The sequence below is a fragment of the Falco naumanni genome, chromosome 8 (genome assembly GCF_017639655.2).
Source record: "Falco naumanni isolate bFalNau1 chromosome 8, bFalNau1.pat, whole genome shotgun sequence".
NCBI classification, from domain to species: domain Eukaryota; kingdom Metazoa; phylum Chordata; class Aves; order Falconiformes; family Falconidae; genus Falco; species Falco naumanni.
Window position 1 is genome coordinate 51,036,578 of NC_054061.1, and position 23,726 is coordinate 51,060,303.

A 23,726-nucleotide genomic window follows, 5' to 3' on the forward strand; every position below is an offset into this window, starting at 1 on the left:
AGCCTGTCTGCAGGTCATACCAGTAGTATTGTGGAAAGAACGAGTACACCAGAAGTGCTGCATCTTGTGATAGTCTGGATGGAAAATGACCCCACAGTGTGGTGCTGGTGAAAACCTTCCTCTTGCTTTTGGTTTGCATGTCAAGCATCTGAGTCCAGTGACTAGAGAGGCTTATTTAGCTGAACCGTACTGATTTATACTTTTCTTCATAAATTCCACTAACCAAAATGACCTGATGCAAAGCGGGCTTCATACTGGTAGCAATATTCTCGTTTATTAATAATAAAATTTCCTTGATAATGCTTAATAAAACATGAGGCATACACCCTTAAGGTAAGGTACAACATGTAAAAGTAGTCCCATTGTAAGTACTTTTATGCGCAGTCTGTTATGGTCTTAGAACTGCTTATCAATAATCCTCTTAAATCTCTGTATTTTGAAACTGGAATTCGTTAATTGGAGGACTCCATTCTCATAAATGTGTGGTTGCTGTTTAGTCATCCTAAGTATTCCACCAGCTTTGTTTTTATATTAAAGTCATAAATGAAATTATAGTCTTGTTGATTATCACTAAAATTCTACGCTGAATGTAGCCCTCTCAGTTTCTGTGCTAGGGGAAATACAGATGTTTCTCTGCATTTGTATGAGCTGCCACTCCCAGCATACTGTGAAACAGTTTTCAAATTATTCCAGAGGAATGGACGTGGCTTTATCCACAGCCATCTATCATTTACTCTGCTCTTAAGCTCTCTCTGGCAGATAGCCTAATTCTCACAGGCATTTGATTTTCAGGGTGGTTTTTGTGTTAAAAATGAACATAACCTCTTTAGACACTGACATTTTATAAAATTGGCTCAGATCTGAAAAGTGGTTTTATCAGGACCCATTTATTATTTAACATAATTTTAGTAACTTTTCTATTAACTGAACCTAATTGTTTTGTATTATTGTCCTCTTCTGTTTAAATTTTGATTGAATTTTTCCATATTTATACTAAATAAAACCAATATTGATTTTCTGTATTGAGAGAACAAACTGCTGTTTGTTAAATGGATGTGCAGTATGAAATTGATTCCCCACCTCCCGAACACTCAACAACCAGGGAACATAGTAAGAAAAGGGATGTAAAAAAGTGGTGGTTTGGTACTTCCTTAGCTACGTTATGGCTATGTTTCTATCAGTTAATCGTTGTACCTTTTTTGTGGGAAGAAAGCATTCTATGGCTAGAAAGAGATCAGCTTTAGAATTTCCCAAGGCTTCTGAAATTTGTTACAGATAAATTACTTGCTGTGTTTTCAGTCTTTTGTTATGCGCAATAATTTGATGAAATCCAGAGTAAGCCATAGATCCAAGTCAGATACAGTAGCTCATTAGGCTGTTGTTGAAAGCAAGCCTTAATTGGGAATATAATGCCTGTGGAATGGCATTCATTTACCCTCCCCCGTGCTCACTCCTGTTCATTCAAGCCAGGTGTGACTTTAAAGGTAAGTCCAAATAAGATATGTTCTTCCAAATTCTGAAAAATTACCTTGTAATTATTGTTGTCAAATTTGTGCACTGCTCATATCTGTAAAGCTCACTGTATTTCTTTTCAGTCCAAGTTTTTTATTTATGTTCCTGAATACTCTGCATAGGAATTGCAGGAAGCAATTTTTAAAGCAATGTTTAGAAATTGGTTTTCTTATAGCTAATCTGATCTGCAGAAGCAGTGATATCGGAACGATGTAATGGATGCCATGAAGTTAGGTCACTGCAGTAAATTCTATAATTTAGGGCATGTACTTATTGTAGCATCTGGGATGGGGCAGAAGGTGTTGTGATCTGACCTAACAGCTTAAAACTTTCAGCTCTTGCAGCTGCCCTTGCCTCTTTCCTTTGCTGATGTCTGGCTGCATCTTTTTCTTCCTTATGTTGGCTGTCTGACAGTTTTCCAAACTCAGTTTCAGAACATTTAAAATAGGAAAAATTCAGTTGCTGTGTAGAAGTGTTGGTTTGGGGAGACTGGGATAGGAGGTAAGAACTGTTTTTGAAGGCTGTTCCCGAATATGTAAATGTTGGAACAAAAAGTGTGTGACATGCTGCAAAAGAACTGTTGGGATGGTTTCATTTTGCCTTGAGCTCAGATGCAATTAGGTTTACATCAAAGACCGCTCAATAGGAAAGTTTTGTGCAGAGCAATTAAAATGTTACTCAGGCCTATTGTCAGTTTTCCTCCGCCCTGTGTAAACAGAGCACTTACGGGTCAATTATGAATATCTTATTTAGGTGTTCCCTTGCCCTCTTCAGAAAATTGCACAAACATATTTTGTGCTGCTTCTTATTGTTGCTCTTATTTCCTGCTCACTTTCCTTCCTCACTTTGTTGTTAAGTAGCTTCTTGAGGATGATGGAGAGATGCTTTGATGTTTGGAAAGCTTAATGGGAATAAAACTTTCCTTTCAACTTTTGCTTCTTATTATACAATCCTTTGCTTTTGTCAAACAAGTGTTTGTAAATTTAGCATTGACGTAACTGTAAGGAGTCTGGACTCTGATTAGCTAGTGGGGCTACGTGCTCTCAGCCTAAATCTCTACCACTTTTCAGGATCTCAATGAAAAAAGTTAAGCTTTTTGATTTTTTCCCCTCATTTGCTGCAGTCATAAAACATACAGCATTCGTACTTTTTCCTTTGAGTTGAGGAATTTTTCATGAATATCTTAGTGTCCTCAGCTGGCAGTTCATTCACTAGGTAATGGAGTTAGACACAATGGAATTTACTGTCAAATACTTGGTTTTTATCTATGGTAGAAGTCAAAGTAGCACAATGTAGAGACCAACAGCTTTGTTCATTCTTACTGGTAAAGATAAGTAAGTTGGGCTTGCTGAAATTGTCTGGAGACATCACCTTGTGTGCTGTCTGTATTCCCTGAATTGTTTGACTACCCTTCAGTTGCTTCACTTAATGTGAATAAAGTGGTTGGTTCTTATGTCTGTCTTACCATAATCCTTTATCACAGGTCCTAGTGCCACCAATCTTATAATAGGCTCCATCGCTGGTGCCATCCTGGTAGCAGCTATTGTCCTTGGGGGGACAGGATGGGGCTTTAAGTAAGCAATGCCGCATGTCTTCTCTTCAGTGGCTATGGCATTTCTATTTCTTGCTTACATCACTAAATTTTGAGTTCCTGCTACAAGATTTGTAAGTTAAATCCTGTCGTGTTCCCCTCCTAAACTGTAACAAACTGCTTTAAACGGAAAGAAGTGCGAACACACTGAACAAGAGGAGGAAACGGATTTGAAACTAGCAGATGTTACCAGGGTGCAAAGTTGAAGAAAATAAAAGAATTAATTTAACTTTCATCAGTTCACCCTAACACTTCAGGAGCAAGGTCTTTTTTTCACCTCCAGTTAGTAGCTTTGTTGTCAGAAGCTGGCTACAGAGCCTGTCACCATTGGTGTTTTCAGAAAGACACACTGGTTTTTCTCTGAATGCTTGTTCTGAGGGAGGAATGCTCCCTGCGCATCCCCTTGATGTTGGCAGGACATGTGTGCATCAGCTCGGGGAGTCAGTGCTCCTCATCTGCTTTAGTAAGAGAAGATTAAATACAACATGTATCAAAACATCCATCTTTAAGCATGGGTGTATGATCTTCATAAGCCTCTTTAATTCCTGCTGATAAATTTGCCTTGAGCTGCTGTTTTCTTTTTTCTTACAGCTTCTTGTCAGTTAAATAAATTCAGTCCACTTGTACAACAAATACCCCTAGGCCAGCCTCCAGTATTTACAAGTTACTACAGGGCAGCTCTAAATGATATATTTTCCTTCTTTTAGTTTTAATTAGCTTTTAAAAAAGTTTTAATACAGTCTTTTGCATTGCATCTCATATGGCTGAGATTTGTATTTTTCATATTTATAAACAGTGAAATAGTTTAGTATTTATGCATTTTTAATTTGCTATGCTCTTTCATCAAATGTGTGTCCAAAGGCAGAAATTCAAATGAGGTGTGTATTTTAGAGTATGCAGTGACAGACATGGATTCGCATGTGATGTTAACACAAGAAGGAATTGGGATTCTTTTCATTTGATGGATTGAAAGGTTTCTTCTATGTAAAGGCAAAGGCCTAGTCTGGGAATAATGCTTTTTTACAGACTCTGTAATATTTGGACATATTCTATAGCATTAACTAGTACAAGTGCATTTACAGTTTTTCTACCATATCCTACTACACGCAAATTATAGGAGAGAGTTGTCTTTTAACCCAAATAAAGCACATGAGCGATAAATTAAAATTTCAGTTATTTGCAGAACTGAGGGGCGTTTTTTCCCCCTGCACTTCACTGCAATTAGCTTTTTAAATAAATACAGCCAAATTTTCTGCAAGGTTTGCATTAACATTTCTGTCAAAATACTGAGAACAACATGCATACATATTTAAAGCAATAATGTTAAGAACACCAATATTGCAAGTTCCCATGGGAATTAAGCAAGCTAGATTTTGATGGGGAAAAAAAAAAAGTCACATTGTACTTCTGGACCAGTTTTCTGCTGTCAGACACACCTGTTACTTCGCAGTTCATATAGTTTCCAGATACAGAGTCCTCATCCCTGAATAACACATTTGTACTGCAGAAGGGAATTTGTTGAGAACACAGTACAAGTAGTTAAAAATATAAAAACTCCAGGCAGTTTCTTCCCTGAATCTTTGTAAGCTGCCTTGTGCCCTAACAACCTTTGCTTTTTGGCATCAGTGTTGCAGCACCTGCTAGCAGCTGTCTGAGCAGCCTGGCTGCCGGCTGGGGCCACCTGTGCTTGAGAACTTGCATGAGCACCGCAGGTCTTTAGAAGGATCCTTCCCTGTCTGAAACAATACGGTTTTTAATTTATTATTTCATCTTTGTGCTCCATCTCTCAGACTACCCTCACAAGTGTTCAGCTTTGCATCCTGGTGTCATTTGTTTGCTCAAATGCAGAAGCTTGTTTATCCCTGTAGAAAATCTGTATTGGAAACATCTCTGGAAGCTCTTTCTCTCAAAAGAGCAAGATACAAATGTTTATTCTGTAGCAGAACCTCAAGTACACTGGCCTGGCCTAGCTCACAGCTTGAAGTGCATGATTCTTCTGGGGGTCAGAAAAAGCTTTCAGCTTGTACACAGGGCTAGCACACATAGACTCTGATACTTTGCTTCAGATATATCTGGAGGGACAGGTGAGGGTAATTAAAGAGGAGTTTAACTTTTCCTTTTTAAGCAAGTGATATGTTTAGTCTCTGCAAGTATGAGAGAAGGTAGCTAATGCTTTACAAACTGGGAGATGTGATTTCTGTTTCACAGGTTATCAGATGTTCATATGAACATACGGTACTGTGGTGTCAAGTCCATATCAAACGTAAGCTGCAACTAAGCAAACTTTGTTCATGAACTGAGGGGGTGGGGGGTGGAGGGGAAGTGTAAAAGGCGGCTTGATGCAAGTTTGTAGAGAAACAGTAAAAAAAAAAAGAATTCCAGTTTCAAGAGTAAATCCTAGTTACTTTTTCTATTGAAATGTGTGGCTAGAATAGGAAAGAAAAAAGTTAAATGACAATTTTAGGGGGCATGGAGCCTCGTTACGCATTTCAGGTAGCTTGGAGTTAACGGCTGTGGGTGGAAACCTTGTTAAGAAATAGATTTTACTTCACTTGAGCCTTGCATTGGACTTTTAAAGCTGTTGGTGTTTAGGCTGCAATAAGGGAGTCCTACATATTTCTGCTGAACTCTGCTGGGTAGTGTACAGAAGTACGGCATTCATAAGCGTGAAGTTCATTTTGACGTAGCAAGTCTGGGCAAGATTTCAATATACAGCGTTTAATATAGGACTGATATAGGAAGAACGTTCTTACCACTAGAGTAGTTCTTCTGTGCATTGGCTGCAGTCACAGTCCCAGTGGCCCACGCCTGCTTTGCTTCCTAGCATATATTCACTTACTTTTGCAAAGCTACAAGCAAATTAAATGCTTTTGGTGCCGATTTTAACAGCACTAAAGCGATTTTTGGTAATAAAGCAATACTGCTAAAAGGCAGTGCTAGAAAAAGTGACGGGGAAATGCACATGAAGAGCTACTTCTCATTATATCGAATGCAAAAGGGGCTGACAGAGAAGGGTTGAATGTAGGCACAGTTCTATTTCCAGCAGTGGTTTCTTAACTGAAGAGCTGCAGGGTTTTCTGTCCCTTTAATGGAAGATTAATGGACAGACCAAAGACTTACCCAGTATAACAGATGCCAAGTTTTTAACTGGTCTGTGCAGATGCATTTAGACCCCAAAAGTTTCTGGCGGTGGGATGCTGATGGCGACTGTGGGGAAGGAGGTTTCGGTCCCTGACCAGCATTTCCATAAAGCATGCGTCATGGACCTACATACAGTCACAACTACACAAACTGCAGCAGTAGAATCAAATGTGAGCTGTTTTCTCACTTTTTTCCCAAACTACTAGAACAAATGGCAGGGTAACATCTTATTTTAAGCTTGCTAATTTTAGTCCCTCATTTTGTTAATTTGAATTAGTTTTGTGGCAAAAGATCATTTATTTAAGCTCTTCTTCAGCATTTGAACCATGCTTTAGGAATGCCTATGAAAACATTGGCTGTTTGAAGTGGTTAAAATATTGTTTTCTGATAAATCTTTAAATACTTTGGTAAAGCTTGGTATTTTTGTGATCACAGACAAAGGCACAGATTTGCAAGTAACGTACTGCATAACCACATTCCTAATTAGCTGCAAAAAAATTGCAGAGGATCGCAGCAAGGTATTTCTTGCATATATTCAGCCTTTTTTGAACTCAGTTTTTCTTCTCCGAAATATTTTTTGTTTGTAAAGATGACCATGTTAGAGACACATTTTTTGGTTGGATTACAGACAGAAAGGCTGACCCTCATTATTTAAAGAGGCATTAGAACATTAACTTCTCTTTTTGCACTTAAATGTTCTAAGATCTTCCATATATAACAACAAGGAACTAGGGAACAGCATAATTCTGCTATGTGTCTGTCCATCAAGGACTCTTCTTGCCCCCTGCTTTGTCATTTTCCTGAAGCATGCTGAAAGGAACCTTGTACTAGTATGATACATCCTTATAAAGAGGTGCAAATATCCAGGACCTGATACTCAGCTGGTTTCCTTTCTCTTTATTGTGATTTTCTTGAGGAAAAGAGAAACTTGTTCTATTTGCCAACTTAATTAAGACTACTGTCTTCATTTGTGTATTAAAATGGTTGGTAATTTGGAATGAAGCTGTTCAAGCCGGTTGGGGAATCGGAACAGAATTTCAGTTCCTGCAGGGTAACACCGACTGCCTACCTCAATAAAGTGCTACAACTGCAGCAGAGCTGCGGCAGGCTCTTGTGTGTGCTAAGTTCCCTTCTTGACACTGTACCTGATGCTCCCTATTTCAGTCTCTCAGGTTAAAGGTTATTTTTAGTTCTTCACATATTTCTTTCTCATGCAACACTTTTAGCAGAATATCCCAAGTGAAGAAAGGCAGTGGTTTGGTTAGTATCTTATTCCTTGAAGCGCATATTTCTGCTGGGTAAGACTAGGAAATGAGTAACTGTATGGTTTGGACAGATCACAGACCACACAGCGGGGGGCGCAGCAGATCTGCCTGTTGCCCCATGGCATGGGTGCTGCCTGAGCTGTCATCTAACTGAGTGGTCCTTACAGGCAGAGAGCAGGTTAGAAAAGATTTGATAGGATAAAAGTCAAAATTAGTTTTATTACAAGAGTTGTACTGGGAAGCTATCATAGCCTCTGTCCTCTGTATCTTGTTCTAAGACTTTTAAAGTCCATTTCTTTAATTAAAATAAGCTCAGGTAACAGCATAGTTCAGTGTATATTCTAATAATTTGTCCTCTTCAAGCAAACAGGAATACATTACTTTCCTGAGAGGAGGACAAATTACATCCTGCATTACATCATGCATTGATTTAAGGGGACTAACTAATTACTCACTCATTGATAGTATTTGAATTCAAGTAGGCTAGACAGTATTTAAAGGGGGAGGCGAAGAGGGGGAAGAGAAGCAGACATGTCCTTTCCCCATTGAAACCGGCAGGACAAGTAGACACAAAGCAGGTTTTAACTCACATTTAACCAAGTTGTATTAGATTCATACTTCCCACCCTGCAGTTCTGCAAGTTGGCCTGAAAAAATAATTTGCTCATCTCAAATTTTCCTATAGTACAGAATGAGATATTGAAGTAATGTCAGCTTAATTCAAAAGGAGCATTAGGACAGTACTCCTGGGAGGGGAAATGATTGAAAGATGAATACCGTGATCTTTCAGAAACCGGCAATTCTTAAGCATTCACCTTGCAAAAATATAGGTGCTTGTACACAAGGGGAAAATAATAAAAAAAAAAAGCAGCAAAGTATAGCTAAGAATTACCAGTCTCTGGAGGTCTTCTCAAAAAGAAGTTGCTTTTGCGCACATCCATTAGTTTCTTAAACCACCAGGCAAACCTTGTATATAGTGTATTTATAAATATTGTAGCAGTTAGCAGGGCAGCAGAAAATAGAAAATCCTGGGGCTGGTATGTAGTTTCAGGGAATTTATGAATTCCTGTTCTGTATTTTTTGCATGTTGGTTTGGTGGCGGTAGTGGTGCATATGCCCAATGTTAAAACTAAATGCATGAGCCCCTTGCTTGATGCCCCACATAAAGCCAGATACTGGGGAGGTTGCACCCAACTTTTGTTGTGGCTTCCTAATGTCTTGCTGTTGGACATAGGAGATCAGTATCGCAGGAGACTGGATGTCACTGACCAGCTTGCTATCACTGTTAACACCGAATTCTAATCAGGCAATTTACAAAACTGTCCAGTCTCCTTCGAATGCAACGTCTTTGCTGTATTTTGCACCTTACTAAAGATTCACAGCAGTTACGGTCAATAGTTGGTAAGAGCTCACAGAGGCACTCGCTCTTCCGTCACGCTGAAATACGTAAACAAAATTCCAGTATTCTGGTACAGCCAGAGATGAGCACTTGCTCTGCAAACTCAGGTCTCCATGTGCTTATGTATCTCCAGCACTGGCACTCCTGACTCATTCCTTGTAGGTGTACACACGCTTTCTTGGCCTAGCGGATGCACACGGTACTGTGGGCTGAAAGTTTTCTACAAATTTAGAGCACTACTTGAAGTACTAGGGAAATAATTGAATTCTGTATGCCAGCATGATCTTTAAACTGCATAATGAAACCAGTGCTTGATACTATGCTACAGAAAGCGTGCCACCAAATTCCTGAAATTGTTACCCCTTGGAAAAGCTACTTGTTCAACTGTCTGTGAGCCTTTTACTTTACTATGACCTCAGCAGTGGCTTTGTTCCTGTTATATCTAACTAATGTATTGCATTTTTCTCTTTTCGCCTCCTTTTGATGCAACCTGGAAGAAATGTCAAAAAACGAAGGTTCGATCCAAGTCAACAAGGCCCTATCTGAAGAAATACGATTCAAAAAGCTGCTTTTGCACTACTGGATTTTGGGTACGATGTCTTTGCTGTCACTGCACAGGAACTAAATCAGTAAGGAAGAACATGAGAAACAGTAACTGTAAACACATTGTTGGGATGTTAGGATTTGAGGTGGTAGAAGACTGTCCTTTTTGGAGATAAGTTCAAAATACTTCCTCTCTTCACCTTTCTCTTGTTATCATTAACTGACAAGTGGTACAAGCAAATTGTCGCAAAATCAGGTGGGTTTTTTTTCCTCAAGCAAAGGAGGAGACACACACAGACCAAGTGCAATAAGAGAACTGTTCCAAAATAATGAAATACAAGATTTTTTTTCCCAGCCTGCTGGCACTCTTAACTTCACTTGAGTTCGCATGACTTCCTTTTTCTTACCAAACTCCAGTGGCATGAGGAGCTAATTTTGAAAGGGTAACCTGCATGGCTCACATACAACCAACCAAGCTAGCAAGCTGACCCCAAGCAGAATCCGCAGCCCAAAAAATACAAACCACTGGGAAGCCGATACCAGGCTCTGATAGCTTTTGCAGCCACACAGTGCGTTCTGCTGCTGGACTTCAGAGTTCCCTGCTCTGTGAGCTCACTCTCCACCTTGTTTTGGTCTCCTGGGCCAGGAGTCTGTCAGGTACGGAAGCTATCGAGTGATGGGTGTAATTCTTCCAAGAAGGAACAAGTGTAAATATGGAAATAAGATTTTGATGTATCATTTTCACAGATTATATATAAATATATATATATATGAGAGAAAAGGATTTCCATATAAAAAGGTTCTATTCTTTATGTAAATCTATTTTTGATGTTGGGTTTGGTTTTGGGTTCTTTTTGCTCCCCTTTTTTTCCTGTAGCATGTTGTACAGCGGATGTTCTGGGCTTGCTCAAAAAAGGCAGATAATAGCATGCAGATGCAGGGAGTCCTGACACCAAACAGATGTGATCTGAAGTTTGTATGCTTGAAACCAAAAACAATTAAAATGTATAAATGCATATCTATGTATTGACTATAAGTCTGGATTACTGTTTTTTTGGCTGTTACAGGTTTTCTGTAATACAGTGTAAGACAAGTGACACCCTTTCAAACTAATCACAGAAGTGCCAAGCTTTTTTTTTTTTTTAAACGATAGCTGCTTTTTTTTTCCTGTCTCGATCCTGCAAAATAACTTACATAAGCCTTAAAATACTCACAAAATGTTAAAAGCTTCTTCTCTTGCCTTCTGCTCACCCACCCAAACCAGCTTGCAAAGGTGACTGAGGTTTCTAACTCACTCCCTCTGTCTCTTCAATGCATCTCACTTTCCAAAGTCTAATGCAAAAGCAGAGCTTTGACCCGCAGCTAACAATAGGTAGTTACTGTCACAAAGCGTGCAAAATCCCATGTAATTTCAGGGGGTTACGTGTTGTAATTACTTCTAGGTACACCTTGTGCACAAACAGATTTTTGCAGGGAAGTGCTGGGCTGCAGTGCGGAGCCCCTGGTAACCAGGCTGGCCCGGGTGTATCTGGCTGGAGAAAGGCAGGGAGGTGTCTCACGCAGGGCCCTCAGAAGCAGAGCTGTGCAGCCGGGCTCATCCTGCTCGTCTTGATTTAAAACCCAGGTAACGCAGTTTGTGTCAGTGAAGTGACCTGAAAATTTCATTGTTGCATCTGACAATCAGAATTAAAAGCTTGTGTAGTTTGGGGTTTAATTTAAAGGTTGGATACTAGTAACATCAGAAGTCCAGTTACACTATTTACTCCGTCTTTGTTCAGTGGAAATCCATTTCCCGAGTTAGCTTTAAGAGCCAAAATACTAAGAAAATGCTGCAGATTTCCTGTGACTTACAAAATCTCATTTCAATTATATTTCTTACTATGATAATGTTCAATCAAACGGTCTCACAAGAGAACTGCAATATATTGTCTTGGTTGACGGTTACTATTAAATGTTTTTAAACAGCTTTAACGTAATCACATTGACACTACCTTATGAGTTAAAGGTGCTGCACACAGGTAGTCAACATTGATACACATTGTAGATCTTATTCTGAAAAATTTCTGCCTGGCCTCAAGCAGAATGAAGTTAGTGACAATACTTTTACGGCAAACCAAAAATACTTGCAGCTGTATTATTGTCCTCTAAAAGTACTTTGCTTGGGAACATAACCCCCAGCTTTGTTAGGGTTCTGCTCCCTAAGCAGGTGTAACCCACAACAGAAATACTAGCAGATTCTAAAAATTAAAATAAGTCGAATCAACTGGATATACATAAACTACCTGTGTAATAAACCTGTGAGAAGCATTTCACAAACAACATTGTTAGTGTGTGATGTGATGTTTTAAATCAGACCACAGTGGTCCCCAGTTACTATGTACATATGTTCAGTGCTGGAGTAATTTTTATTTACACCAGCAGTTTCATAGGTATTATGATTTCTTGACTGAATTTATGCTCCACTCATCTGCCATTGCGTGTGCATGGAAGAACACATTCGCTTTCTGTCCTGTGTGTACACAATGAGAGTGACAACACAGCTCCGAGTAGGTATGGGCTGAAGTGCTTTCTGTGGTGGTAGACAAAAAAGCGGGTTTGGTAGGCATTGATTTTCTACATCCCACCTTTGCCGCACCTTGGGAAGTACGTATCCACCTAGCATTGATTTGTTCATCACAAAGCATCAAAAGAAGACCCAGTGGGCACTGCCTCCATTTCATCCACTGCACATTTGCTCCATTGTTTACCTATTCACCTGGACAACAAACTGTGGTCACTGTATAGCTTGTTCCGGTTTGCTGCATGATCTCGCCCATTTGATCTGATCCTGCTAGGCGAAGTCTGCTAGGCATTAACAACTGTGTAAGTGCATGTGAAAAGAAATAGATTACTTAAGGCTGGAGTTTAACTAATTTTTCTTTACTATGCAAAGATGGGTATTGCACAAATAAATTCAAGACAAATGCCTAAGGAAATGCCCTAGAATACTTGAAGTTATGTTTTAAGCCTAATCAGTCATGTTTTATATTCATTACTGCTTCCACTGTTAATCTTCCTTTTAAAAATTATTTGTAATTAATTATTTTTAAGTGCACAACTTGATGTTATAAATCAGTTTTTGTTTGAAGTTAATACTCATTCATATCTTGTTGGCTGCTAATGAATGGAAATTCAATAGTCCTTGTTCTGCATCTTAGCAAAATGAGTATTAAAAACATCATGAACATGGAATGGAGTAGTTTTTAATTTTCAATCATTTTTTCCTTATTTACTCTCTCCATTTTATTTGATTTCTGTGCTCAAGATATCACCACCTTTACAGTAGTGGAAACTGACCGGAGGTTTCTTTTGTTGAAGATTCCCAGCTGGCAGGGGGGTCCTGCCCAGGAGGGGACACTGCCCACAGGCTGCCCGAGGTGCAGCCCCCAGGCGCAGGGCTGGCCAGGCAGGCAGCAGGGGGGCTCCACTGCGCCGAGTTAGGCCTGTGTGCCTTAGTGGAGGGAAGCCTGCTGCAGTTCAAAAATCTGAATTACGGAATTACAAAAAGTCTAAAATTATGTCATTATTTTAAAAAAAATTTTGAAGGCCTCAACCACCAAATAGTAGGGCCATCACTTTAACGGACTACTGAATGAAACACAGTTTGCCTTTTGGGTTTTTTTTGCCAGACTAACTCTAGTGAAGCCAGCCTGGGAAACTAAGTGCACGCATGACACAAGTTACCGAGTAACTATGGATATTTTTTTGCTTCCTGCAGCTCCAGACAGGGAAACAGAATACACTCTTGTCTTAGCATCTCCTAAGGTTATGTATGAAAGCATGTTTCTCGTGTAGAACTGTCAAATGAGGGAACGCTGTCATTAACAGATCCCCTTCTGTTTCCTGTTGTTTGACTACAGGAGGATTTATCTGTAAACTCAATATGAACATGCAACATTTTGGCTATAATTGTAGTAGACAGCCATTCCTAAAATAGGAGTTAAGCCTTTTGCAGTATATGAATACAAAAGCAATATATAGATAGATGCATAGGTGCTTTTGATTTTACAAGAAAAACTCTTAAAATTGTTACGAAAACTTTCACAATTACAGCACGAAATACCAAAGAGTAATCTTGCTGGGGCATTTACCGTTAAGAACAAACAACACAACACAACAGCAAGTCATGTTGTACAAGCCCAAAAAACCCTCTTTTGTTCTAAATGCACTACAGATTCCTACCCACAAGAGCTGAAAAACTAATTTAATGTGAATCATCCGTCAGAAGTACAGCAGAGACTGTTCAAGTGCCCTCAGAAAGCTTGAAGAAAAAAAACATTAAATAAGTAATTAGGAATTTTAGTAGTAGTGAGGCTCAGACCAATACTATTAAAAGCAAAAGGTCACAAAACCATTTTAAAGCTGCACATGCTATAACTCAGCTCAGAGATTTGTTGTTCAGAACTCAGCAAGCGCAGCAGCACATATCCATCAAACCTACAAAAATGTGATTAAGTTATTTAGCAGAAGCACGTAACGTGAGAGGACTGGGGCCTCTAGGTGAGCACAAGGACTCCACAGACTAGCACAGTCGTCCACTTAACGTGTCTTATTTTTGAGCAACCACAAACTGCTGAAGGTAGCATGACTAAGGATGCCCTAACTTGTAGAAACCCAGTAACTGAGTGTCATTCTACTTGTTGCTACTAACATTTCCTTTTAAAAGAGCTTGGTTTTGTTTAAAGTCATGGGACACCCCTATCTTTACCACCAGTGGTGTAACAGGCAGTGCTTTAGTGTGGCACTTTCTGAGCTTCCCCGCCAAAGCTAGTAACTCAGAGCACGAAGGAGCTAACAATGGTTTTCCCTGCGCTTGCATGCAGCGTGCAGCTGTGCCCAGCATCCATCCTATAACCCGGGGGAAGCTGCTGCTGCCAGCATTAACCTAACCAACGCCTCAGTCTCCCGGCAGTCCCCCCGCAAAGGCTGGGTTCAGTCTGAAGCACTGACCCAGGCACCGGTCCTCTTCAGGACACCCACCGTTAGCTGACACTTAACTGTGGAGAGACAGAAACCGGAACAAATCTCCTGGTGCGAGCCCAGTTCTCAGACTTCATAAGCACAGCGCTGCGCCACTTTAAAAGAATTGTCTCAGCTGTTCACACATCATACACTGACAGATTTCCTCAGCCATCCAGCCAAATACTGTAAGATTTGAATTTGCTTTTGGGACTGTGAAGCAGTAAGTGTTCATCTGCACTCCTATGGCTTTGTCTGTTGCTTGAAGCCCTGCAGCTACACAGGGAGTGCAGGTTACTGAAGCTATGCTGTAACTGATGGCCATGGTGTGCGCGCACGACATGCTTGCTACATTACAGACCAGTAACATGCTGGAGTTCCGCAACACCAGGTTTGCCTCTCCTGCAGAAAGGGAGTGTCCCCACACGTAAACACACGCTGCTTCTCTGTCCAGATACCCGGACAGTATCCAGCTAAACAATGACACAAGCAAACGGTACTTTTGACTGGTTTCCTATCTCCAGCTAAAGTGATGACCAGTTTCTACTCAAGCATGAAAAGCACCTAGATAACCTCAAACCTAGTACTATTTGCATAAGCTTTAATCCAAGAGAAATTATAACATGGTAACTTCATGGTAGCTGTGCTAAACTTGCTTCTTATCAATTGCCAGAAGCACTGGGCTAAGAGCTGACAGCTCCAAGTTTCCCCATTTGACTCCTTTGAAAGTATTTTGCACATATATACATGGTTATATGGAAACAAGAATATATCCTCATGCATGCTGCCCTCACATGTTAGATCCAGTATATAAATTTGACCACTTGCCTCAGAACAGAATAAGCGCTGACCTTGTTAACTCAGGACAGTTTTCCTTCGATGGGGTCTTCAGACTGTAAAAGTAGAGGTTTTAGATACCTACTATGTACCTACTCTTTAGCAGGGACTCCGATATGTGTATGATATGCTTGGGTTGCTATGAAGTCACAGAATGGTGAAACACTCCTAATCACTGCATGAAAGCTTTACTGTTCCCAGGAAAGGGCATTTAGTATTCCAGAAAATCTAATCCAGGTGACGGGGAGCACCTGGATGCCCTGTGGAGCTGCAGCACAACCAAATAACTCACATAATTGTAACAGCAGAGGTATTTTCTTACTTGGGAGAGAAACCCCCCCCTCTTCCCCTCAGCAGGCACTGATTTTCCTGTGACCCTGCAGCTTTGACTTGCCATGGACAATGTCCTGAGGACACTCACATGAAGGTGATGGGAGCTGTGCCGAACGGCACCTTTTCCTGTCAAGCCAAAGGAAGAGCCCAGAGTGTGCTGGCACAACACTCGCCCTGCTTTCTGCTGGCCAGCGTGCCACGCTGCGTGGCAGCAGCATTGTGGACACTTAAAGCTCCAGCTGTCTATTGCGCTTAAGTTTGGCAAAGCCTGAAATACTGGCCTTAGTGCAGTCGCACGAAGTATGCTTCTGCTCACACCTTCAGCTTATGTGAGCAAAGATGTTACCTTCCTAACAAGGACCTCTTCCCAAAGCATGATTTATAGCAGTCCAGTTTGCTCCAAAACACACCAATAACTACGTAATTAGAGAATGAATGTACAGAACTTGCAGTAGCAGTGCTTGTGGTAGTGTTAAGCAGCCTCAGTTGGCACTTTCAAAGAGAAGGCTCAAGTTACTTTTAAAATACAAGGACCAAAGTCTAAGCCTCCATACTCCATTCATATATTTATGTAGGCATTTGACATATGCTGACCATCCATTTCCTCCCCAGACCTATTCCCTTGTCAACATGCCCTGCTCTAAGTAGGGGTGGCACAACAATGAAATCAGATGGATGCAAAGTGCACAAGCAAGCCTATTTGCTTTGGAGTCACTCATTTCTCCCCTGTTTCCTTTCAGGCACATCTGAGCGCTGTATTGCTATTGCAAGACTTGCTCCATTATCTCTAAGTTACTCTTACAGATATTGTTAACAATAACATAGTTTACAGACAGTGCATGCTTGACTAGGGTTTCTGTGTAATGAGAAAGCAGTTCCAAGAAACTGGAACCGTTATAATGCCCTCCAACATTTGCTGAAAAGCTTCAGGAAATTAAAGATTTTAAGTTTTCCTTTGTTTAATACAGAGGTCCTGAACTCAAGACTGAAAACTACCTTACATGGTTGGATCCTGACTGCATGCTGGTGGATCAGTGGGCTGGACAGGTAGGCAAGAGATTCAGGACCCATCACATTTTCCTTCAGTTTTCCCTCCTCCGATTTCCCTGGGTATTTTTCACTTCAAATGTAGTAAGATCTCTAGGACAGGAACGGTCTTACTCAAAGGTGACGTTCAGCACCAAGCCCAGGGAGCTGGTTTTAGGCAGAGCTGGCTGGCTGATAAATTATGACAACTCCACACACAGGCATTCAAAAAAGTTACAATTTTTCATGAAATATGTTGCCCTTTAGGCATGCCTGATTAAGAACAGGACAGGAGAGAAAGGACCCTGTTAAATCAAACTACAGTCTCTCCAGAAGCTCTGATTTAAAGATAAACTTACTACACAGAATTTCCACCCTACTATCACCTTTGTAGCATCCCTTTTGAGAAAAGGTTTCAAAAGGTACATTTGTGGAAGAAATATGGGTGTTTCAAAGGCCGAGTGCTCTGAGCTATTAAAAAAAGACTAAAAATATTTTTTTAAGAAGAACAATAATGCTTTATCTGCCTCTATCACACTGTTCCTTACTGAAAACATATGGGTTTCATGTGGTCTAAGTATACTAAATAACAGATCCTGTACTACTTCACTTGGAAAAGTTATTCGAGGCAGCAGATTTCCCTGCCAATAAGTTATGCATGACAACATATTGATACTTCTAATCAGGTTTTGCATGTAAACAACCATTTTCCTCTGACAACAGCAGTAGCATTAGTAAATGTATAAGGCATCATGTCTCTGGTTTGGTGAGATGCAAGCAGTTTGAGCACCAAGGAACCCTAGGCCAGGACAGACCCTAGTAGCAGAACATACAATAAAGCAGATTGTTTGCTGGACTGAGAATCAGCAGGTAACTAATGAAAGCTGAAGATCCCACAAGTCCATCCCGTTCACAGGGGGCAGAATATCCTTGTTCCCCTCCAGACTAGTTTCCCCAAACAGCTTCAGATCTGAATGTGCAGGCTCCCAGGATCAGGTCCTGGCTGCCAGGGAAGCGCCAGTGCTGCAGGGTGACCAACAGTGGCAGGGCTGGCATGCTTGGCTGGCCCACTGGCCTGGCACAGAAGGTGCCCTAGGGCAAGCACGCCCAGACACCCTCTTCTCCCAAGAGCTGCAGGAAAGGAACACCCTTAGGGCCAGAAAGGGTAGGAGAGACCACACTACAGTCCTGCTCACCTTCAAGAAAGAGCACACTGTGAAAGTGTTTTTCTTCCCCAGGAGATCTGGCTGTAACGCGCTAGGAGAAATTGATCCCATAACAGGCTTGCTTGCTTAGGTGTTAATGAGAGCTTTATGAAAACACATTTCACTGAACTGCTCTTTTAACTGTGACATACCCGGGGTGACTCTCACTTCTGCCGCGAGTGCCTGAAGGTGAGAAGGATTTCTTTATTGGCTCCGAGTACTTCAGGGAAGCAGGGGTGCTGGGGAATCAGGAAGAACCAGTGACTTCATTCTTGAGCACAGAGATATCAGTGCAGCATCCAAATGGCAGTTAATTCCTTCATTCAAAAACTAGTAGTTGTCTGGATATAAATACCCTGGATGCTATTAAAATTAATCAAAAGCTCTCTATAAAACTGCACTGGATGGTTAAAGCGAGACAGCTCACCCACAGGTCATGAATAGTTAACTTTTAAGGTACTATATTAATCAGTTTGGGGTATTTCTATTATTTTCTTGGAATGTTTCAGTCTGGATAGAAATATGGGAGGTTCAGTCACATTCTTTACAGAAGTCATGTGCGTTTATACTGTCACATGCCACCAAATTAAATTTTCAAAAATATACATCCATTTTTTAACCTACATTGCTTAGCTTGCACTTGTAAAATACCTGTTCCAGGTATCTTTTTGAAGCTTGTGGCAAATGTATTTAACACAAGAAACGTTACCTCTTTCACACATTAATTTAAACCAGTGTCCATGAAGAAGCCATTTCACACTCCTGACTAATGGCACCTAAATTTACTCATGGAAAAACACTCCAAATACACCCCTGGTGACAGAATTGCTTGCACATGAAAGCTAGTAGACAAGGAGAGGTAGGAAAACTTCTTTAATGAAGACTGACAGATCTCTAATAAGAAGGAACTGCAGTTCTAGTGGGAGCAAAAACCTGTGGAGATAACAGAATGCACACTTGACCCGTTTACGCTAAGGCCAAAACACACCAGCGATTCAAAAGGCCTCAACACACACTGCTGAAACCAGGTGAGACGATCTAGCAATAAGAATTAAACCTAAGTGCCAAGATTTAGACATCTGCCACACAGCAGAAAAACCAGAACAGGAATACAACCCATCTGCTGGCAAGTGAGGGAACAAACGAGGCACACTGCATGGCTTGCATGCCACACAAATAATCACCTAAATCAGATTTATCCAGAAGAGATTAAGAACTAGAAAGGCCCTAAAAAATTAGGTGGGCTTTGGCCCGGTTTCCTTAAATGAAACGCTAACTGCGGCACCAGCGCACAGTGAAGATCTATACACACACTTTCTCTTATTACACAAGCAATTACCAGTTAGCAGCAAGTGGCAAAACCCCAATGATATTTCCAGGCAAACACCACAAACATTTGATCCTAACTTAAGCTGTGTTCTAAACTGCAGGGGCATAAAAATCTATGGATTCAAATAATCTAGAAATTAATCAAGAAATTAGACTTTACATTCTAGGCAAGTTTAAGGGTAGGACTGAACAGCAATGAGAACAACTGCCCTTTAAAGTTATAGGCAAGGAAAACAGCTCTATCTAGCACGCATCAGGAAAGAAATACCAGAATACTGCAACTTAAAACTGGCCAAGGTTTTACCAAAGAAGGTGACAAGTCAGAGGCACTAACAAGCTCTGTTGGTGGGATACTGAAGCGCTTGGACAATGGTGGTGCTGTATGTTTTCACTGGGTCAAACAACAGATGGCAACCAAGAGGGGCTCCTGCTACCTCATGAAGACAGGTTGAGGTAACTTGGCTTGTTGGGCCTGGTAAAGAGGTAGCTAAGGGATGATCTAAAGAAAGTCTGTAACTTCCCTTCAAATAATTGCAAGGGTAACAGAACCAAATTCTTCTTGGTAGAGCCATACAGGAGGCAGCCACCACAAATTAGGAAACTCAAGCTAGAAAGTAGGAAAAAAACTTCCGCCAGGAGTCCAGCAACAGCTGACTTCATCTAATGTTGGCAATAGACCTGCTTCAAGCAGAAGTTTGATCTACAGACCTTCAGAGGACCATTTTCACCAACACTTCTCAAACTCCATGAAATCCAGAGCACAGAAGTACGTCCTGGTGGAGAAAAACAGTAGAAGCAGAGTACCACAGAGCTTGCCTAAGTCATCAGGGGCTTGAGTCCACTTCTCAGGCACAGGTCAGAGATATGCCAGGGTGTCCACAGGCTCCAGCTCCTGGCCCAGAAACACACTGGTCTCCTGCCTGTCCCCCGTCTTGTCTGCTAACTCCATGGAGATGTTTCAGGTCATAAACAATAGTGTATAGCACTGAATACTTCTACGCTTAAGTAATTACATCTCTCCACCAGAAAGAACCGGTTAAGCGTCACATCACATCCACCGACTTTCCTGTTGGCCATTTCAACAGAGAATGGATCCAGAGGATTGTTTAGAGCAGCGTGGGGGTCATCACACACTTTGTGACTGCAGATTCAGTCCACCAGAAAATAAATAAAAAAAAGGAAAAAAAAAAATTGGAGGAAGATTTGACATCAGAAGTGTATCAAAACATGGGGGTTTTACCAGTACTTTGATACAGACTACTTATCGAGAGTTACACAAGCCATCCTGGATGCCGAGTATGGGTGTGACCAAATCACTTGGTGAAGAATTTGTTGAGTTTTGCCCCTCTTTCCACTTACAAAACATCAGCCTCCTGCTAATAGGATACAGACTGCACAGTATCCTTTATGATTTCCTAGCCAAATTAATTTTTTTTTGAAACAGATACTCCAGTATTCAAACAGGTTTTGCAATTAGAGGCTTTCATTGTTCTTCACTAGGCAGCAGTGTAACTCTGAGTCCACTCAGACTCCTGACTCAAAACCCTCTAAATATCATTTTAAAAATTAATAATTTTTTTTCCACAGACTTTGGATCAAGCATAAGTATTTCATTTCCAAGAAGCTCTTAGGTATATTTGTCAGGGAGCCAATTTTAAGCACAGTTTAATCTCCTGCTTAAAAGAGAATTTGAAAAGGTATAAATGGGAGTTAGATTCCCCACTTTGCCTTTGTGGATTCTGACGAAAAATCAAGTCTCTGCCATGTACCATGAATTTAAAACACTAACAGACTTTTGGGTTTGGGTTCTCCGCCCAAGAATCACAAGTTTTGCCTTCGCTATTACTTAGCTAGCTTTCAAATAAAGCTGGGATAATTTGGAACCCAATTCAGCAAAACACAAACTTTCAGCTAAGAATATGTCTTCAGAGCATTTTTTGGATTAAGGACTAAACAGGTTTCTTTCGTCATGCAGATTCTGTTACAAAATTTAATAGTGGGCCCAGGTGTGATGGCTTATGGAAGTAACAGGCAAGCTGTATGCACCGTCACACATTGCTGTCTCTCAGTCTCAGTGCTGGATTTAATATTTTTTTGTTTTAAACTTGTAAATGCTTACTTTGCAAGCAACCATAAGCCATTGCCTATTAACTGCTAATGTTGAACCACATCAGAGGGTTTGCAGGGAGCAAATGCAGAAAGGAAGCAATACCACACAGTTGTTTATGCTTTTACTCAAAATAAAAATACTAATGAGATAACCTCCTATGTTTCTCCCTTTCCATCCTCTACTCCTATAACCTGATCAACTTTTGCTTGTATATTCTTTTTATATTTTCGTGGTAGAAATAACGTCATTTCTGTAGCGTTACATGATCTGAACTCTCTCTCTTATCTGTAAGTTAAGGAATCAACTTTTCTTGACAGAAATATCCTTTTGCAAATGACTCTGGAAATGACCTACAGCCCATTTGAATTACATTCATGCAAAAGACACGGAGACTGAAGACGTGAACATTGGCTGTCAGGGGAATACATCATGCAGTGCAATGAAAGATTAGTGATAGCCTAAAAAGGGCACAGAAAGCTTTACTAAGGGAGAGTACGTGGGACTGAATGAGATGGCCAGTCCTATGTTTCTTCTCCACTAGGAGGTTGAGGTGCCGAATCCAATTATCAAAAAACCTCTTTCCCAGAAATAGAATATGAGTGCTCTGGTTCAGAGGGAACAAAGCATAGCGGGCTCAGGAAGTATTTGTGGAGCAGAGCATTTTGTCTGTAGCAGTATTTCCCTTGAGTAGCAACTCTTACTTCTCTGAGAAACCCTGGTTCAGCACCCTTTGGTCTACCAGAAGGATTCTGACTGGAATGAAACCAATGTCATTCTTGGTCCAAAACCAGATAAAGTGCTCCCCAGAAGGGGACTCAAAGTCACTTCTTAACAATGAACCCAGAAAGGTTCCAGGTTGGCAGAAATGTATCAGCTCACAGGAAACATTTTGCTTTTTCCTTTCCAGCTGCAGCCTTTTGCTCTGCCCTTAACAGCATGGGATAGCATCCTTACAACAATGTACCACAGACCCAGCAATGTCAGCAAAAACCACTCCTACACCACCTTAGTCCTGCTCTGGCCTCCTGCACTCAGGCCAACCAATAACACAAGCAGCCTCAGAGTCTTTTCTACCCAGGAGCTGCCTTTAGGTTACATCACAACACCCATGTCTTGTAGGCACACTTTCCTTCTCTCCCTCACCCCGTCCAACCCCCAAACACAGAGGCTAGGAGAAGCGCGCTGGTTACCCACTTGCCAAGGGGGCTCCAGATAGCACGTGGGCCCAGAATCAGCTCCTACAGAGCAGACTTTAAAAAAATGCTTAAGGATCATTTTAACCCTAGAACTGGGGAGAAGGAAGCCTGCTGGAACAGCCCACATTTGATAGCACAGAGAAAAACACGGGAGATCCTACATGCAATGAAAGGCTTCCCCCTGCCACCTTGCAAGGGCTCCTTCCAAGGGTGTTGTACTTTTCAGTGCCTCCTGAAGTCTGTTTCAGGAGCTGGTGCTCACTATTCCCCCATTCCGAACCCCACACTTCAGAAATAAAACATTTGCAAATTTGCTCGGGTCCTACAATCTACATTGGTTCTAGCCACATGTTCTCTCACCCCCAAAAAGTTCCCTTCGCTTTTGTTAAAAAGTAAGGCTACTTACACAAAATACACTCTCACGTTGATTGCTCACTGAGAAGAGGAAATAAAGTATCAGGAGAAATCAACAGCAGCCTTTATTGTTATAGGTACATCCTAAGATTATGGGTTAGGAAAGGAACATGCTTCTCCACTTACATGGACTGGATGCACAGAGAGACGTAAATTCTAAGGATACAGGTTAACAGAAAACCAGCCAACTTTCCAGCTGGTACAGACCAGTGTGGCCCCACTAACTTCAACAAAGATAAGCCTGGTGCTACTGAAGCACAGCTGCTTCATAGAGAAAGGATTATTTTTCTAAGTGCAAAGACAGAAGGCAGCTGCCAGTGAAAGTCTTTAAAAAAATGGGCTGTTGCCCAGTTGGTATGGACTGGTGCAGCTGCACTGGCTTCAGACAGTCAGCAGAGTGCTACATGACTTAGCCTACAGACTACACGGTTACAAAAAAAGAATGGTCTTGCCCTCCATGTTGCTTCAAATAGTGTTAAACAAGTTATGCCTGACACTGGTTAGTAGCCTGTCCCCAGAGTCCCAGCTCTTCAAGTTATATGTTTTATACGTGTGAGGGGGTGCTTACAGCAGGCACAGCTAACACAGAGGGAGTTGTCACAGGCAGCATTGAGCTTACGCTTTCCCCTCCACACTGCATGTACTCAGAGATGGCCCCTTCACCAGTGGCTTCCTTCCACTTGCCTACTGGCTCAGCCTGTTTCCCTAATGCATACAGAGGTTTTGCAGCTGTTCCAAGATGGTAGCAGTGGAGAGGGGTTGCAACCAAGAACCTCACAGAAAGAAAATGCAACAATAATAGACAACTTCCCCCCCCTCCCCGAGGGA

General features: G+C 41.2%; 1 protein-coding gene across 13 annotated transcripts in view; it reads left to right on the forward strand.

Moving 5' to 3' along the window:
* The window catches only part of ADAM23 (ADAM metallopeptidase domain 23), a 76,038-nt gene extending 63,357 nt beyond the window's left edge, over positions 1 to 12,681 (forward strand). For 7 of the 13 annotated variants that reach the window (XM_040603560.1, XM_040603565.1, XM_040603562.1 and 4 more), the window contains exons 25-26: positions 2,996 to 3,086; positions 9,405 to 12,681. In XM_040603560.1, the coding sequence (XP_040459494.1) occupies positions 2,996 to 3,086; positions 9,405 to 9,453 (140 nt within the window). In that variant the 3' untranslated portion in view covers positions 9,454 to 12,681. Of the gene's footprint in view, positions 1 to 2,995; positions 3,091 to 5,311; positions 5,367 to 9,404 lie in introns of those variants that run through there. The other 6 variants (XM_040603561.1, XM_040603563.1, XM_040603564.1 and 3 more) reach the window with 4 other exon arrangements.
* Positions 12,682 to 23,726: the final 11,045 nt, after the last annotated feature.